The sequence below is a fragment of the Hyla sarda genome, chromosome 2 (genome assembly GCF_029499605.1).
Source record: "Hyla sarda isolate aHylSar1 chromosome 2, aHylSar1.hap1, whole genome shotgun sequence".
NCBI classification, from domain to species: domain Eukaryota; kingdom Metazoa; phylum Chordata; class Amphibia; order Anura; family Hylidae; genus Hyla; species Hyla sarda.
This window is the reverse complement of record NC_079190.1, coordinates 116,518,620-116,537,858: the sequence shown is the minus strand read 5'-3', so window position 1 is coordinate 116,537,858 and position 19,239 is coordinate 116,518,620. Positions and strand designations below refer to the sequence as shown.

Below are 19,239 nucleotides of genomic sequence, written 5' to 3'. Positions count from 1 at the left end.
GTTGAGACAGAGGACCTAGACACACCGTGGCAGTATGCAGTGGAGATGGAGGGAGTCCCTCCGCATCATGTGCACAAATGGCACGATGCATTCTGACTTACTTGCGTAGGGACCTCCGAATTGTCACCATTCAGCAGTGGGATGACTTCTGGCTCTCCACCTTATTGCACCCTCGCTACCGGCATAAAAAGGGGTTCTTTTTTACATCCACTGAGAGGGAGGACAAACTGACCTACTACAGACACATCCTGCGTAGTCAGTTGGCCGATGCCTATCTGCGCCATCGTCCATCCACTCGCAGGTCTGACTTGGGGGGGGCCCTCTGCGCTCACCTTCCACTGCCATGGCTGCTGGGAAGCGGTGGGGTGGCAGGAGCAGGAGCAGTATCAGCTCCATCAGCAGCAGCCTGAGTCTACAGTCGCTGATGAGTAGCTTTCTTCACCCGCATAGTGAAGAAACTTATCAGCAGCAGGTAGACCTGGAGCAGGACCTGAACCAGCAGGTGGTGGCATACCTTGACATGACCATGTCAACACACCTTGAAGATCCGCTTGACTTCTGGTCAGCCAAAATTGATTTGTGGCCGCGACTAACAGAGTTTGCCCTGGTAAAGCTGTCCTGCCCAGCCAGTAGTGCGCCATCAGAGTGGTTGTTTAGTGCGGCATGGGCAGTAGTAACCGCAAGAAGAAGTCGTCTGTCCAATGAAAATATGGAGAGACTGACCTTTGTGAAGATGAATCAGGCATGCATCAGCCAGGATTTCCACCCACCAATGCCTGATGCATCAGAGTAGATTGACCATGGTGCCACACCAACACTTCACAAATATGGATTGTGCAAAACATATTTAAGGTGCTGCTCCCCAGTTACAGACATTCCTTAGCATCAGACCACAAGTATGCATTGAGGATAATCATTAGCTAAAACTTAACTTTTCATAGGATAAAATATATGTACCCAAAAAGTCTTTTGAAATCAAACAAAAGGAAAGGTGTGCAAAAAACACCATGTACCACCTACACCACCAGGTTTTGATGTGATGCAAAGACCTCTAAAAGGTGGAAGGGAACAACATATGGTCCATTGTCACCGGTCGGGGTAAAAACTTCCCCTGTAAGGCCCTACTCTCACATTATTAATTCCCTTCTTGGCAAGTGTTACTCCACACAGGAACCTCTCCCTATTTCCCCCTACAAACACTGCCATTTCCCAGGGTTTTTAGGTGGAAATAGTTTCCTGTGTGGGGCCGCCCTTTTTAGGTTGAGTAAAACTTGCCAAGAAGGGAATTAATAGGGCGAGAGTAGGGCCTTACAGGGGAAGTTTTTACCCCACCTGCTACAATGGACAATGCGTTGTTCTCTTCCAACTTTTTGAGGAAAGTGTTACTCGTCTTCAAAAAGGCAGACTCACACAGAAACTAATCCCTATTTCCACCTAAAAACCCTGGTAAATGGCATGGGGAAATAGGGAGAGGTTCCTGTGTTGGGCCACCCTGCCATTTCTGGCGATAAAATCGCATTGTCCCGATCAGCTAGGACGCGAGCGCAGACCCCCTTACCTTGCTCCGTCGCATCCGATCGATGTTTGATTGCTCCAAGCCTGAGCTACAGGCTTGAGCAATTGAGCCCCTAACTTGCTGATCATGCAAAGCTATGGCTTTGCAGGGATCAGGGTAAGAGCTCAGTGTGTGCAGTGTTATAGCCCCCTATGGGAGCTATAACACTGCAAAAAAAAGTGGGGAAAAAAAAGTTAACAAAGGTCATTTAACCCCTTCCCTAATAAAAGTTTGAATCACCCCCCTTTTCCCATAAAAAAAAAGTGTAACTAAAAATAAATATTTGTGGTATTGCCGCGTGCGGAAATGTTCTTGGTGGTGTAGGTGGCACATGGCGTTCATTGCACATCTCTCCTATTGTTTGATTTAAAAAAATTATTTGGGTCCATAAATTTTATCCTAAGGATATCATTAAAAGTTAAGTTTTACGTAATGCATATCCTCAATACTTGCTTGTGCACACTAACACTTTTACAAAAGAGTCAATTTTCTTCTGCCTACCTGCCCCAGCTACTATTCTGATCCTGCCACCCGCCTGATGCCACATATCTGATGCCAAGTTCTCCTTTTTTCACCCACCTTCATCACCGGTTACTGGTATTGCCACCCACTCTGTCAACAGGTCAATATCAGGACACCTGATGCTGCTGCCACCTCCAGGCTGTCTTATTCTGCCATCATATGTTTTCCTTGTGCTGATGTTACCTCCAGTCTGTCTCATTCTGCCACCATATATTCTCCTCATGCTTCTGCCCCCTCCAAGCTGTGTCATTCAGCCACTATATGTTCTCCTTATGCTGCCGCCAACTCCTGGCTGTGTCATTTAGCCACTATATGCTGCCGCCAACTCCAGACTATGTCATTCAGCCACTATATGGTCTCCTCATACTGATGCCACCTCCAGGCTCTGTCATTTTGCCGCTCTGCGACAGTGATTCTAATAGCGACACCTCTGATCTGCATGACCAATAGTGTTGCTCACTAATATTCGCAATTCGAATTTTATTCGCGAATATCGCATATTCGCGAATTCGTGAATATTCGCGAATATAGCGCTATATATTCGTAATTACGAATATTCTTTTTTTTTTTCACAGTACACATCACAGTGATGACCCCTCTCTGCTTCCAGCTTATGTGGTGTAAGATGGCTCTAATACTACTGTGTGAGACTGGCGTGCGAATTTTCGCATATACGAAAATTTGCATATGCTAATTTTCGCATATGCGAATGTTTGCCTATGTTAATTTTTATATATACAAATTTTCGCATATGTTAATTTTCACACATACGAATATTCACATATGCGAAAATAAAACGAGAATATTACGAATATGCGAATATTCGCGAATATGACGAATATTCGTCCATATATTTGCGAATTCGAATATGGCCTATGCTGCTCAACACTAATGACCAACTGAATTACAGTATTATTTTACTTACCCAGCACACAGCCTTTGCGTGTTACAGCAAGGCAAAGTGTTCTACACCCCTATTTAGGCTCTCTATAGGCCAGAAATAGCCATTTTTAATAGTGATTCGCCGCCAATAAATTCGGACCCCCAAAACATTTTTGGGGGAAAATTCGGCGAATCGTCAATCAAATTTTTCAAATATCCGCTCATCTCTAGTTGCCATGGGCAACTGCACCACTCTTTCTCTACACAGGTTTTGATAAATCTCCCCCATTATACCAGTTTTTTAAAGGCTTTCTGGATACTCTATTTAAGAACAAGTTGAAATGTAATATATTGTGGACACTATAATATAGGTGTCCCACAATCTGCACATGTGTTAGGCTGGGGTAATATATGTCCAGCATCAGGCATAGGTGAACTCAGCCTAAATTTCGATACAACTGATGACAACGTTCATCAGTTGTATGGCATCCGGCGTCCACTGTTTCCTGCACCGGATAGGTCCAGGGTGTCCAACCATCCGCTGAATGATTGTAAACTGTCCCTTTAAAATTAATGGGATCTGTTCTAGCATCAGTTTCCCTCCGGCACACACCGGAACTAAACTATGCCGGATGCCTGATATATGTGAACCCAGCCTAAATCTGTCAGAACTGTTGGTTAATATAAAGTCCAGTTGTATGCCGCCTCTGGTAGGCTTTTATAAAAAAAAAAAATTGGCAGCTTATAGCAAACCCTGATCAGTATTTTTTAAACCTTTTTCTTTATATATTTCCACCCATAGGGACTCCACCTTATCATTTCCTTATTACAATTACTACATATTCTTGCTACAGTGCGGCCTTCAGACTGGACTTTACATAAAGTCAAACTCCTCCCCTTCCGATTTTGTATGATCATCACTGAATAACCTTTTCATGTCCTGTTTGTCAGTATTGTTGGTCAGACTTTTAGCATTAGTCAGCATACAATTTAGAGGTGTATAAGTTGATTTTTTTTCTATGAAGTAAATCCCTTTCTCCACCCAGGTACATTAATTGGTCCAATCTCTCTTTGTCAGTGCCCCCCCCCCCCCCCCAGTCCCTAGTTAAATCACTCCTCAAACCTTCTTACCATCTTATCCCTGAGCACAGCGGCACCCTCCCTTTTTAGGCACAGCCTGTCCATACCATGCTGCCTATCCATACCATACAGCCTGCAGCAAATAGAAAAATGTGCCCAATGTTCCATGAACCCAAACCCTTTCTACCTACATCAGTTCTTTAGCCAATGGTCTGCCTCCCTAATCTTCCACTGCATCTCTGGTGTGGCACATGGTACAGGTAGTATTTCAGAAAATATAACCTGGGAGCTTGCTGCCTATAGTCCCTGATTTTTTTTTTTTTTTTAGGGTTATCCACCTACCTCTAACTTTGTCATTGGTGCCAATGTACACCAGGTAGAAAGCACACTGTTCAACAATCCTGTTCTATTTGACAGATTGGTAAATTGTCCCTCTAATAATTCAGTCGCTGACTACCAACACCTGTCTGGCCTGACCGGCACTTCTACTCCCATCCTTGCTGGAACAGACACACCCTGGTTTGTCCCAAGCTAACATGCCCCTCATCTGCCAACTTGGCAAACTGGTTGGGGTGTGCCACATCAGGACTAACCTTCCTGACACTCTTCTCTCTACTTTACTCTTCTGTCACTCACCTAACAGTCTTACCTCCCTGCACCTCCATACCACTACCCCACCTCACATCTTCCCCCGTCAGTGCTTGTTCAGTGAGCAGAAGACTTCTTTCCAAGTTTCAAAGGATCTCAATGTCACCAGTTGCTCCTTTATATCTAGGATCTGGGTTTCCAAATGAGCACCATGCACATAGCTATCACAGCAATATGTACACCCGAATGAACAGTATTTTTTTCTAATGGGGATTTCAGAGATACCTAACAGGGAGTAACACGCAACAGAGGCAGACTGTAAATACAAGTGACTCTCTTCTAAACTCCCTGAATCGTTAACCTCATTCTTAACACAAAAACACACTTTAAAACAAAATACACTGGCACACTCACTTTTATAGCAGTCCCACTTTGCTGCAGTATCTGCTGCAATGACTTCTTCAAGTGACTACAAGTAACTCCTCTATCAATTATCACAAGCTCCAAAACCACATGTTACAACAATTCTAATATGGCACTGATAAAAGTAACCGTAGAGGATGAAACTGCCTTGTTCCTATACATTTATTATGTATAATGGAAAAAACAGGGTGTGAATCTTCTAACACAATTATATTGCTGATTGCTCCAAGAGGAGGAATCTCATTCTTTCATCCACCCATTTTTATTTGCAATTGGAAAGTTATATCGTGAGAGTTAAGTTATTTATACTTTTTATACAGTTCAAGCCTTTAAATGTACTTGGCAGAGCTCTTTTCATGAAGTGTACTATGTTGATGATGGGGTTTTTATTTATTATGAAATGTTTTAATTTTTCATCAGCCCAAAAATCAATAGAAAAGAATAAATAAAAATGATATGAACAAAATTTTACAAAATCATTTACAAAATCAGTTACTGTATTGTTTAGAAGCAAATCAATTACTAGATTGTTTATAAGCTGTTAAAGACTGCAGGATGCAATAGGTGGAACTCAAGATGAAGAACATGGACATGCCATATAAAGCGATGAGGTATCTGGTTCTCTAGTAGTTCAAGCGAATCAACAAGGGTAATAGTCCGGATGTGCAGCTTCCCAACTATGATGTTTGGTCTCTGGTATGAGGATGCATAACACTTTGTTGCCCTAGACAGATGGATGTTCAACAATCTTTTAGGCGTGAAAGTTGTAGAACAGTCTGAAATATACACATCAAGTATAAGACAATATATTTATCCTTGAATTATTATAAAACCTAAATTAGAATCTAATAGTGCATCAGTAATAGACATTGCTCAACAAGTAAATTACTACTGAGATATTGTAATGTTCCAAACTATGCATTACTGAGTATCAGTGACACTTCATTGACTCACCCAATATTATTGCATACTAAGCATGTTCAGATCAAGCAGAGGGAAAAATTACACCTCTAGCATAACTATTAGTAGTAGCATCACTCTGAACATTGTAGTAGTATGTTTGCTACCACCACCAATAATAATTACTATAACTACTTACATTATAAATAAGTACTATAACAAGTAACGCCATTAATAATTACTATAACTAATCCCACCGATAATAATTACCACAACCAATACCATCAGTAATATTTACTGTAACAAATAACACCATTCATAATTACTATAACTTGTAACCCCATTGATAATTACTATAACTAATACTACCATTAAAGGGGTACTCCGCTGCTCAGCGTTTGGAACAAACGGTTTAGAACGTTGGTGCCGATGCCGGGAGCTTGTGCTGTCATAGCCCAACCCCCTCATGACCGCACGCCCCCTACCATAGACTTGTATTGAGGGGGTGGGGCATGACATGAGCTCCAGTGTTCTGAACAGTTTGTTCCATATGCTAAGCAGCGGAGTACCCCTTTAAGAATTACATAACTAGTACTACCATTAATGGTTTCTAATACTAGTAACACCATTAGTATTTACTATAACTAATACCACCATTAATAATTGCCATAACTAGTACTGTCATAATTTGTACTCCAATAATTAGCATTACACCTACCACCAAAATAACTAAAAATGTGTAGTACAACCATTAGTATAATACTTATTACTACCATAAATTACTACTACCGCTATCAATGCTGCTAGAATTGAATTGAACCACTAGAATTGCTAACAAGAGTTACCAGTATTACTACAATTATTATTTCTTATACTACTAATGTAATAACCACTAGTAGTACCATTGCTAAGTCTCTATTAATACCATATGCAACCATATACTGCTAATATCATTACTACTGCTACCACCCTTTCCACTACCACCTCTAAAATAATGAAAGCAACACTGAATGTATTACATAATAATAGTGTGTGGTAAATACTATTATACATTTGCCAACTAAAATAGTTCAGAATGATCTTACAATGCACGTACAATGGAGGACCCTCAGGATTCATAACTAAGGAGTTCAGCAACAAACCTCCTTAGTAACTTACCAATACCCAGCTATGTGGAACTACATATGCCAACAGGCTTTGCCAGCAAAACCTGTTGCTCCACAACATCTGTTTAGCAATAAATTGACTAAGCCTTCTTTACAGCATGCAACCTATCCATTCCTAGGAAGGACATACTTGTAAAATTTGGAACTTGATTTTTAATGTTACCCTAATGCACAGAACATCATTCCACCCATCCAAACCTATTTGATTCTAGTAAAAAGTTGACTAACTCATGCTCCTTAATAGAATTTATAATTTGTGCCAAGCCAGGACCTGCTTTGGCTTTTTTTTTTTTTTTTCTTTTTTTCTTTTTATAGAAACAATAAATCTAAACTATAGAATGTAAATGCAAGCTATGTTAATGCAATGTTTCAGATGGTCTAAAGCATCATAGTATCTTAGGTCCAATCAACTTTATTTTTCATATTTATGACGGGAACTAACAATTGAAAAGATATTTCCTTTTTTTGGCTGGCTGGAATACAAGTCTTAAAGGAGTTTACCAAAATTACAAAGGGTCTGCTTTTTCCAGAAACATCACTAGTCTTGTCTGTGGGCTTTGACCAGTAGTAGTAAAAATTGATTCTTTTACTAATTGTGGGCATCCCCTTTAAATATAAAAGTTAATGCTGTTGTCTCAATCTTGACTAAAAAGTATATTTTATAATACTGAAGGGCGATGGTCTGTGTTTTTTTTAATTTTTTTTATTTTATTAAAAAAATGCACAAAGTATGGTAAACCAGTAAAAAATTTAATAATATAATAATAGTTTAATCTCACAATCAACATGAATGCAGTTATAACATGTGCAAATATATTATGGGATACATTAAAAGGAAATTATGTAACTCTGAAGGGAGCAAAGATCTCCATATATTTATAATCAAACTGTACACTAAATACTAATTAAAAAAAAATTGCACTATTGGACTATTGCACTATGTTTATTAACTGTCCTTTTTTATCCTACCATGAAATTGGACCATATATCTTCCTATATCCTGGAGTCTTTCATTCTCAAATCTACCTGAGCACAAGTGTCGTGCAGGAAAGTATTCTTTATCATGAATAATAACTCATATTCAAAGCTTCTTGCTTCTTAACTGAGACAGGTAATATTCTTTTAATTAACGTTTAACACTGTATGCAAACTGCAATGCTTACGTAACCCCTTAAGGTCCAATTTGTGGCCTTAAGGACATAGAGAATATATTTTTATCTTGAAGGAGTCATCTATTTTGAGAAATAATATTCTGGATAATATATGGCAGCGTTTAATTTACATTAATTTGTACAATGGGAGGATTTTTTTTCCTTTTATAGTATTTTCCGTAAAACTTAGGCCATAATTCGCTATTTGGATCAAAAATTTGTTCTAGAAAAAAAGTGTGTTTTTGTGTTTAGGGGCTCCTCCCATGAGGTACTGTTTGTATTGCACACTGGTGTTTACAATCTTTTTCTTGTTGTTCATGCCTTGCATAAAATCAACCCAGGATCTGGGATTTTAACTAGATTTAATTCCAAATATTCCAGTGTATAGCCACTAAACTATTCTTTTTCCCAAGAGCTCTGGCCAGAATAAATATTTTTAAGAGAATATCCTCCTTTAATCACCATTTTTCCACACTAGCGCTTGGGCAGTGCAGAGCCATGGTTATATTTTCTGATAAATATGTTTACTAGAGGAAGCTGTCCGCTATGTAAATAAATAATCTACACAATCATCAAGTGGTGGGCCAAGGTGTAGTTTTCAACAGAGGCTTTAGCATTTTTAACTTCAAGCTATGAAGCTCATCCCTCTTACTGTAATATCAAGCTTAATGCAGTTTGTCACCTCTAGGCTTTGGCACCAGTATTCAGCGATCAGTAATTCTGATTTAGCTTACGGCACTATGGTGGCACCATGCCGATTGTCACCTACATGGCTACATATGAGCCTTTTTTTTTTTTTTTATCAACAAGTTTGGCAAAATATAGATAACACTAACTGATATTAAAACTGCATCTAAGCAATAAATTAAGCTTTGTTTCTTAGCATTGTGAATATCTAAGGTAGAATACCAAAATTTTCTGTTCTCTGGCACAGCGTAACCACAGAAGAAATTTTGATTTTCAAATATCAAGAGCCTTTTAATGGGCACATTGGCCTTTGCTTTGATATTTATAGACATGGTCCATTTGAGTTCACCCATTCATGTTACATAGAGAATGGCTTATTTACACGGTCAGGACAATCCAAAGAGCGTCTCTTGTGCGGTTCAGGCTCTTCATTCCAGACATCTTCCGGATCATATGTCCCCAAAAATATGGCCAGCTTTTCTCTGGGGGATCTCACAGTTGGAGTAAGCACATAATTGTACAATAAAGAGCCTACGGCCCCTCCTACTAATGGCCCAATCCAGAAGACCTACAAAATATAATAAGTGGAACAAATTAGCACTTATTTTCCAATCAGCTATTTATTTATCTATCTATATTATTAATACTATATATTTATATTAAGTAAGAATATATCAACATATATAAATGTGCATACCCAATGGTTCCGAAAGCTTTTCACTATGACCGCTGGAGCAAAGGAGCGGGCAGGATTCATAGAGCAACCAGTGAAGTATATCTAAAATATTTAAAATATAATTCTCATTAAATTGCAGTAGTGAATTACAAGTCTTTCTGTTGTTCCTTATGCATAATATGCATATTTGTTTCCTTTTTTTGTTTTAAATAAATAAATACACTTAACTATTTGTCTTGCTATGAAAGAAAAAAGGCCCAAGCTAGACTAAAATAAAACACATATATCTTGGGCATTACCACTACACGCCTATTGGAATGTAATATGACAAATAAAGTCTTGACTGTAACAATAACCTGAACTGTAAACAGGTGAAATAAAATAAAACACAATCACCATTTACAATTGTAATTTTTGCAATAAGAACAGTATTGAGTAGATGGCCCTATCTGGTGAAAGCATAATAATTCTATACAATTTGCTTGGCCAATTAGTAGGGCATTACAGTGCATCATGTACCTAAAGGTTTCATTATCCCCTTAAAGGGGTACTCCGCCCGTAGACATCTTATCCCCTATCCAAAGGATAGGGGATAAGATGTCAGATCGCCGGGGTCCCGCTGCTGGGAACCCCCTGGATCTACCATGCAGCACCCACATGTAGCGGCTTCCGGAACCACTGGAGGTCCTCAGGCTGAGTCCATCTCGACCACCGAGACGGAAGATCGCGACGTCACACCCCGCCCCTCAATGCAAGTCTATGATATCATTTTCACCTTAAGGACACAGCCCTTTTTTTGCAAATCTGGCCTCTGTCACTTTATATATTAACTCTGGGATGCTTTTACCTTTCATTCTGATTCCGAGATAGTTTTTTCGTGATATATTCTACTTTAACATAATGGTAAATATTCGTCGTTACTTGCATCCTTTTCTTGGTGAAAAATCCCAAAATTTCAAGAAAATGTTGAAAATTTAGCATTTTGTTAACTTTGAAACTCTCTGCTTGTAAGGGAAATGGATATTCCAAATAAATTATATATTGACTATGTTTACTTTATGTTGGCATCATAAAGTTGGCATGTTTTTACTTTTGGAAGACATCAGAGGGCTTCAAAGTTCAGCAGCAATTTTCCAATTTTTCATGACAATTTCAAAATCAGAATTTTTCAGGGACCAGTTCAGTTTGAAGTAGATTTGAGGGCCTTTCATGTTAGAAATACCCCATAAATTACCCCATTATAAAAAGTGCACCCCTCAAAGTATTCACAATGACATTCAGAATGTTTAACCCTTTAGATGTTTAACAGAAACAGCAGCAAAGTGAAGGAGAAAATTCAAAATCTTCATTTTTTTACACTCTCATGTTCTTATGGAGCCATTTTTTGAATTTTTACAAATTTGTAACCCCATTTCTCTTGAGTAAGGAAATACCTCATATGTAGATGTAAAGTGCTGCGTGGGTGCACTAGAGGGATCAGAACGGAAGGAACGACAATGGGATTTGAGAGTGAATTTTTCTGAAATGCTTTATGGGGGGGGGGGGGCATGTTGCATTTAGAAAGCCCCTATGGTGCCAGAACAGCAAAAAACAAAACACATAGCATAATATTTTGGAAACTAAACCCCTCAAGGCACATAACAAGAGGTACCATGAGCCTTAACACCCCACAGGTGTTTGACGGCGTTTCGTTAAAGCAGGATGTGTAAATTAAAAAATATATATATTCCAATGAAATGCTGTTTTTTCCCCAAATTTCACATTTTTAAAAGTGGTAATAGGAGAAAATGCCCCCCAAAATCTATAACCCAATTTTTTTCTGAATAAGGAAATACCTCATGTGTGGACGTCAAGTGCTCTGCTGGTGAACTACAATGCTCAAAAGAGAAGGAGCCACATTTGGCTTTTGTAAAGCAAATTTTGCTGGAATGGTTTTTGGGGGCATGACCCATTTAGGAAGTCCCTATGGTGCCAGAACAGCAAAAAAAAAAAAAAAAAACACAGGGCATAGTATTGTGGAAGCTACACCCTTGGAGGAATGTAACAAGGGGTACAGTGAACCTTAACACCCCACAGATGTTTGACGACTTTTCAATAAAGTCGGATGTGTAAATAAAATAAAAAATTTCCACTAAAATGCAGTTTTTCCCCCAAATTTTACATTTTTACAAGGGGTAATTGGAGAAAATGCCCCCCAAAATTTGTAACCCCATTACTTATTAGTATGGAAATACCCCATGTGAAGACATCAAGTGCTCTCCTGGCACACTACAATGCTCAGAAGAGGAGTGCCATCGGGCTTTTGGAGAGAGAATTTGTTTGAAATGAAAGTTGGGGGCCATGTGAGTTTACAAAGCCCCCATGGTGCCAGAACAGTGGACCACCCCCACATGTGACCCCATTTTGGAAACTACACTACAGAATTTAATAAGGAGTGCAGTGAGCATTTACACCCCACTGGCGTTTGACAAATCTTTGGAACAGTAGGCTGTGCAAATGAAATTAAATTCCAAAAATCTGTCAGATGGGGTGTAAATGCTCACTGTACACATTACGTGAGGGGAGTAGTTTCCAGAATGGGGTCACATGTGGGGGTCCATTGCTCTGGAACCATGGGGGCTTTGTAAACACACGTGGCCTTCAATTTCGGACAAATATTCTGTCCAAAAGCCCAATGGCGCTCCTTTTCTTCTGAGCCCTGTAAATTGCCAGCAGAGCACTTTACATCCACATATGGGGTGTGTTCTTACTCAGAAGAAATGGGATTACAATTTTTTTTCCTATTTTCCCTTGTGAAAATGAAAAATTTAGGGTAACACCAGCATTTTAGCGAAATTTTTTTTAGTTTTTTTCTCATTTTCCCATCCAACTTTAATGAAAATTCGTCAAACACTTGTGGGGTGTTAAGGCTCACTATACCCCTTGTCACGTTCCGTTAGGGGTGTAGTCTCCAAAATGGGGTTTATGTCAGACCCGCTCTAAAATCAGCCACCCCTGTGCAAATCACCAATTTAGGCCTTAAATGTACATGGTGCGCTCTCACTCCCGAGCCATGTTGTGCGCCCGCAGAGCATTTTACATTTACATATGGGGTATTTCCGTACTCGGGAGAAATTGCATTACAAATTAAGGGGGTCTTTTTTTCCTTTTACCTCTTGTAAAAATGAAAAGTATGGGGCAACACCAGCATGTTGTTGTAAAAATTTTTTTTTTTTATACAGTAACAGGCTGGTGTAGACCCCAACTTTTTTTTTCATATGGGGTAAAAAGAGAGCCCCCCCTAGATTTGTAAAGTAATTTCTCCCGAGTATGGAAATACCCCATATGTGGCCCTAAACTGTATCCTTCAAATATGACAGGGCCCTGAATTGAGAGTGCCATGCGCATTTGATCCGCCTCCTGCAGCAGGATCACCACACACCACGCAGCTGGAGGATCGTCGCCCTCCGCTGCCAATCACCGCCGGGTAAGGGACCTCCACCGCCGCTGCTCACATCACGGTTCCCCTGCTCTGCCCGGACTACCATGGGTGGGCAGAGTGGGGGAACCGAACTTAAACCCCCACGCCCCGATCTGCTATTGGTCGGTCGCTTCTGACCGATCAATAGCAGGGATAGGAGGGGTGGCACCCCTGCCACCTCACTCCTATCCCTTCCGGGGGATTGGGAGTGTCTTGGACACCCCTGATCCCCCTTATTCTCTGTGTCACTGGATACCCGAATGATCCAGAATCGCCGCAATGTGCCAGGATGCCTGCTGATTGATCTCAGCAGGCATCCCGGTCCGGTCCCCGACCGGCTAGCGGTGGGGACCGAAATTCCCACGGACGTACCTGTACGCTCTGCGTCCTTAAGGACTCCGGATGCAGGGCATATGCATATGCCCTGCGTCCTTAAAAGGTTAACTAGAAATTGTTGTGGTCTACAATATTCTTAGAATCCAAGCTTCTTTCACTCTAGTACTTTAACCCTTGGAGACAAAGACCATTTTGACCATAATGACGAGGCCAATTTTCGTTTTTGCACTTTCATTTCTTTTTTTTAACACTCAAGTTTTTTTAAGCCCCCATAGAAGCCTACAACATGCAATCTGTTGATTGCATAGACTGATCAATGCTATGCCAGAGCATAGCATTGATTAGTGTTATAGGTGCTCTGCTGCTCCAGCCTTCTGAGCAGGCATGGAGCAGCAGAACACTGATCGGACAGCTAGGAGGCAGGAGAGCACCCTCACACTGTCCTCTCAGCTGATCGGGACATCTCAATTTTGTCGTGATAGTCCAGATCAGCTCCACTGAGCTGCCAGGACATTCTACTTTTGTTTTTTAGACGCCACAATCAACTTTGATCACAGCATCTAAATGGCTAATGCCGGGCATTGGCCCGATCGGCGGTGCCCGGGAAATAATCCTGGGTCCTGGCTGCTGAAAACAGTCAGGATCACCGGGTTTAAGCATGCTCCGCTCATGAGCACGCTTTAAACTATGGTTACGGGACTCGGGGCGTACATTAAACTCTGGTAAGGGGACTCGGTGTACAAGTACGCCCTCTGTCCTTAAGTACCAGAACAGGAGGGTGTACCCCTATGCCCCCTGTCCCAATAAGTTAAACCTACAATGACAAATCATTACCCTCCCCCCAAGTTTCCCTGCTACAATGAGCCACAGAGTTTTGGAGAACATCTAAGATGGGACTGCAGGTGATACAGGTTGGTTCTCAAATGCTGAATATCCTAAATATTATGATAGACTATTCAAATCTATATAACTAAGGGTGTTCATTAAATATAGTTATATAATTATATAGCAGTCATAGTTCTATAGTAACACAATAAAGCAGTAAGTCATGAAGTCTATGAAAAAAGGGAGATGTATGTACTTCCAGCAACAGAGTATGCTATGAAAACATTAACTTACCCCTATAAGGTGACCCAAAGTAACAGAAAGGCCAATAGATATAGCTGGAGAGCCTACATTATCAGTCCGGCGACTGTCAGTAGATGCAAAGACACACAAAACCAGTTGTAGGGTAAGAAACATCTCAACGACAAAACCAAGTCCTGGACTTGTATTGTTACTGAGCTGTAAAATGAACATATAATTAGTATTTAGTTAGTTGACTTGTTTATATCTTGAATTAAATAGTAATAAGAACCATTAAAATGCTTAAAAACCTTTAAAGGGGTACTCCGGTGAAAACCTTTTTTCTTTTAAATCAACTGGTGGCAGAAAGTTAAACCTATTTGTAAATTACTTCTATTAAAAAAATCTTAATCCTTCCAGTACTTATTAGCTGCTGAATGCTACAGAGGAAATTCCTTTCTTTTTGGAACACTGACATCACAACCACAGTGCTCTCTGCTGACATCTCTGTCCATTTTAGCAACCATGCATAGCAGATGTATGCTAAGGGAAGCATGGTGGCTCAAAGGTTAGCACTGCTGCCTTGCAGTGCTGGGGACTTTGGTTCAAACCCCACTAAGGACAACAATAAATAAAGCGTTATTATTATTATAATAACATCAGCAGAGAGAACTGTGCTCGTGATGTCATCAGAGAGCATTCCAAAAAGAAAATAATTTCCTTTGTAGTATTCAGCAGCTAATAAGTACAGGAAGGATTAAGATTTTTTAATAGAAGTAATTTAAAAATATATGTTTAACTTTCTGCCACCAGTTGATTTAAAAGAAAAAAAGTTTTTCACCGGAGTATGTCTTAAAAGGGTCACCAAGTTTACACAAAACATTTGACATGTACAAGGAATGAGCAAGGAGAAGAATGTATAGAATGTATAGCAAGCTCAGCTGCCTACTTTTTTCTATTGATTCTAGCGATCAGCTGGGATCTGAACACTCAAAGTGATCTTTCACAAAGCTTTTGATCAGTCAAGTTCTATATGCCCCCTGATCTTCCATTAGAGGTTTTCTTTCTGTACCTTGTCCTATATATTAGAAAATGGTATACAGCTATTTCATTTATAGGATGAATCTGTTTATGAGAGGCCAGTGACAAGTCTATTGTACTTTCTGGGCTGCACTGAACCCTTATGGAGGTCCTTGGTTTTATGTAGCATTGGACAGCTCCTCTTAATAAAATAAGCAATATGAAATATCATTACTTAAATGACAAGAATTGAGTCACCAAAAGCAAAAATATGAAGCTATACTTTTTCATTTAAGATCTTCTTGGCTTCTGGTCCTGGGACACAAATTGCAAAAAAAAAAATCTTGTGTATGTACATGATATGATTTCTTCCATCTATTTGCCTTTTTATACTGCTCAGCTCTACATTCCATGTTTGCATTTTGGATTAAGCTACTTGTGCAATATCCTGTACACCTGAGTAGTGTCAAATATGTGCTCTACAATGTGAATTTTAAACTGAGATAGAAATATAAATATGTCCTTTCTCCTAAATGGTATCTTCCTTTCAGACCCTACAACAAATCATTTCTACAAGTAAGATCTGACATTGTCCCTAGTGTTGGGCACGAATATTCACATTTCAAATTTTTACGTGAATATATTCGCTATGTATTCGAAATTACAAATATTCACTTTTTTCGCATATTCCTCCTTTTCACTTGAGGGCCAATTAGAATGATGCAAATACACTTGTCAGAGGTAATCAACAACATCCATAGCAACCAATAGTAAAGTTGAACACCCCCCCCCCCCCACCCCACCCCACTCCACTGTTTTCTTCCTTGAATAGGCGAATATGCGAATAAGCGAAATTTGTGAATATAGGACGAATATTCATCTATATATTAGTGAAATATTATGAACTCGAATATGGGCAACGCCGCCCATCACTAATTGTCACTCAATTACTATTGGTGATGTGCATTGATATGTGCCACCGCTACTTCCCTTCACTGCATATCATATGGGAAATATGGCCACCTGCCATAAAACTTGGATCATGGTTTGTAAAATCTAATTATTCTTTTTTTTTTTTTTTTTTTTTTTCATGTCAAAGGATCTCCTTATAATGGTAAAGGTATTATGGTTAAGGTTTACACAGATTATTCAAATTTAAAATAGTATGCAACACATGAAATGTAACACATGAAAATAACAGAACATGAATGGATATAATATATGGATATTTAAATAACCTTTTGACATGGCGCACAGATAAGTCAAAAGTTTAGATTGGTTGGGGTCCCAGTTCTAAGACGTTTCTATTATTGTCACTCCCCGGCTCGCCAGTAAGTCTGACTGACTACAGGAGATAAGCTCCATAGATTCAAAATATAGCAGTGCTCTCCAACTGGCTATCTGGCTATATCCGACAATCGGAGGGGATCTCAGGTCTCTGACTAATCTAAACTTTTGACATGTCTGTGCGACATGTCAAAAGTTTATTTAAAAGACACTAATGCTTTAATATAATATAAGGTTTCGAAGATGACTCACGCAGAGATTACTACTGATCTTACATTTCTCTTTAGCACAATGCTTAGTAGTGATTTTATATATCTTGCATAACTTGTATTTTATCTGGCAACCTTTTAGTTTGTCTATGAAATTATAAGCTTCCCATATAGACACATGTACGTTCTGTTACCTACTACACGATATGTTGGTGCAGTATAAATCATTTATACATTTGTCAAACCAGCAAATGTAACTGTTATAACTCAGCATAATAATTGTATCATGGTGAAAATATTTTGGTTGCCAGATAAATCAAATAAGAACTATACAAAAAATCCAGATGATTAGTTACATGCATAGAATCCCAATACTCCTCATAATGATTCATTTTGTTAAGAGAAATCTAAAAAAATGCATTAATCCCAAATCACCTTAGTGACCTGTAAACTGATCTTCCAAATTATCAGGTACATAATGTTCCTCATAAAAGGTGAGTAACTAAAACATGGACACAAAAAAAATCCCATAAAAAGTTGAAAGATCACTGATATGTATATATTTACATGTTTCTACTAAATGATCTCATAAATGAAATGTCTATCAGGAATTCCTCTATATAATACACTAAGTTCTATGAAGAGGAAAACATTTGGAGCTTCTCATATACTATCGAGCAATAAGTTTATTATAAGAAAAAGATAAGGTTTATACTTGTATCAGTGCAGATCTATATAAATCATAATCTGCTCTATTGTCTAAGTTCTCAAACATCTATAAATGATTAATAGTTGCCAGGAAATGATTGCATAATTAAATACATGATTAAATGAGATCGACTCTCAGAGCCTAGGCATTCAGGTTCAGCCTGCTACCCCTTTGATCATGTTACACTCACAGGGGGCAAAAAACTAACATATAGGCATTAGTCTGGCAAGGTCCTAACAATGGAGGGCTGGTGGTCACTATGGAGGCTCTTCAGGTTCTCAGCTATGGAAAATCACTAGTGACAACCAAAATCCTTTACTCTAAGCCTCCTGTACCACTCTGTGCTCTATGATTAAAGTGATATAAGAGCTACTGAATTTGCCGCTTTCCATAATAGTTTTCAGATATGGAATATGATTAAACCTTCTAATATTGATCTTCCATCAATACCATGTAAAATCGGAAGTGCCATAACTCTATTTCAGATCATTTATACATAGCACAGCTTTTTCTATATAGCCTTCTGTAAAGCACTACGCAATGATACACCAGACTGCATCCACATCCCCCAAATAGTTGTCATACTTACTGTGTTTATTGCAAGGTTTCCTCGGATAGGTGGTGGGACCACACCATACAGAATACCAGCACCAGCCAATCCTCCCAGAAGCTGGGCAATGACATACAAAATACCTCTCCATATGGATATGTGGGATCCAAGAACAAAGGCAAATGTCACTGCTGGATTTATATGACCTCCGCTAATGGGCCCCATTACCTGGACCATTGTGCCTATCACCAAACCAAAGGCCAAGGAGATCTGTAGCACTGTTGGAAGAGCAGCTGGCCATCTCAGAGCAGAACCCAGTCCAAAAAACACAAGGATCAGTGTGGCTAAAAATTCAGCAAATAAGGCTCTGTAAAAGGCCAGCGAACAAAGTTCTCTCCTCATTGTGGAGATGTTTAAAATCAAAATGAAAACTTGGAAGATTTCTTCTCCTTGCAGCTGTGTAAATTCGTAAGGTTGTCTTGTCAGCTTATATATTTGTGCAGGTGACAAGTTGGAGAAGAGGTGGAGAAGACTACAGGTTCCACCCCTGTTGTACATGTTAAAAAAAAAAAGTTTAGCCTAATGTAAACCTCCCTCTGTGTCACCTGAAAAGGATTCACATTTTTTTTTCATGCATGACGTATAATTAAATTGATTTATATAACATTGGAGACTGAATTGACACTCTTATCTGTTTCATAAGGTCTTATTGTCTTGCCTGCATTTTTTCTCAGCACTCCACTAGATTTCTCAATCATCATTTCTTGCTCTGCAGACTTTTTGCCAGCAGGCTTGTACAAATTTTGTTAGAATGTCTTAATCTTCACGCTGTAAACCAGTGCTGTGAGAACATTCACACTGTATGCTGCCATGTATATAAATTGCATACTTTGATTTCATATGTGTCGAAAGGAAGTGGTAGCAGATACGAAGAGTGGTTATGTAAAAGCTATGTGCAAACATATACTTTTCT

General features: G+C 39.2%; 1 protein-coding gene across 1 annotated transcript; it reads right to left on the bottom strand.

The window, feature by feature from the left end:
- Positions 1 to 5,609: 5,609 nt before the first annotated feature.
- Positions 5,610 to 18,668, bottom strand: LOC130357710 (aquaporin-5-like). The gene is made up of 5 exons (XM_056560438.1): positions 18,306 to 18,668; positions 14,546 to 14,710; positions 9,652 to 9,732; positions 9,337 to 9,522; positions 5,610 to 5,826 (listed from the first exon to the last, which is right to left on the bottom strand). Exons 1-5 carry the CDS (start codon positions 18,666 to 18,668, stop codon positions 5,791 to 5,793), a joined length of 831 nt encoding a protein of 276 aa, XP_056416413.1. The 3' UTR covers positions 5,610 to 5,790.
- Between the last annotated feature and the right edge of the window lie 571 nt (positions 18,669 to 19,239).

Coding starts and splice junctions, on each gene's coding strand:
- LOC130357710 (XM_056560438.1), bottom strand. CDS start 18,668: ATGAGGAGAGAACTTTGTTCGCTGGCCTTTTACAGAGCCTTATTTGCT. Junction 9,733..14,545: donor CTTTGGGTCACCTTATAGGG/GTAAGTTAATGT, acceptor TAAATATTTTAG/ATATACTTCACTGGTTGCTC. Junction 9,523..9,651: donor AAAGCTTTCGGAACCATTGG/GTATGCACATTT, acceptor TATATTTTGTAG/GTCTTCTGGATTGGGCCATT.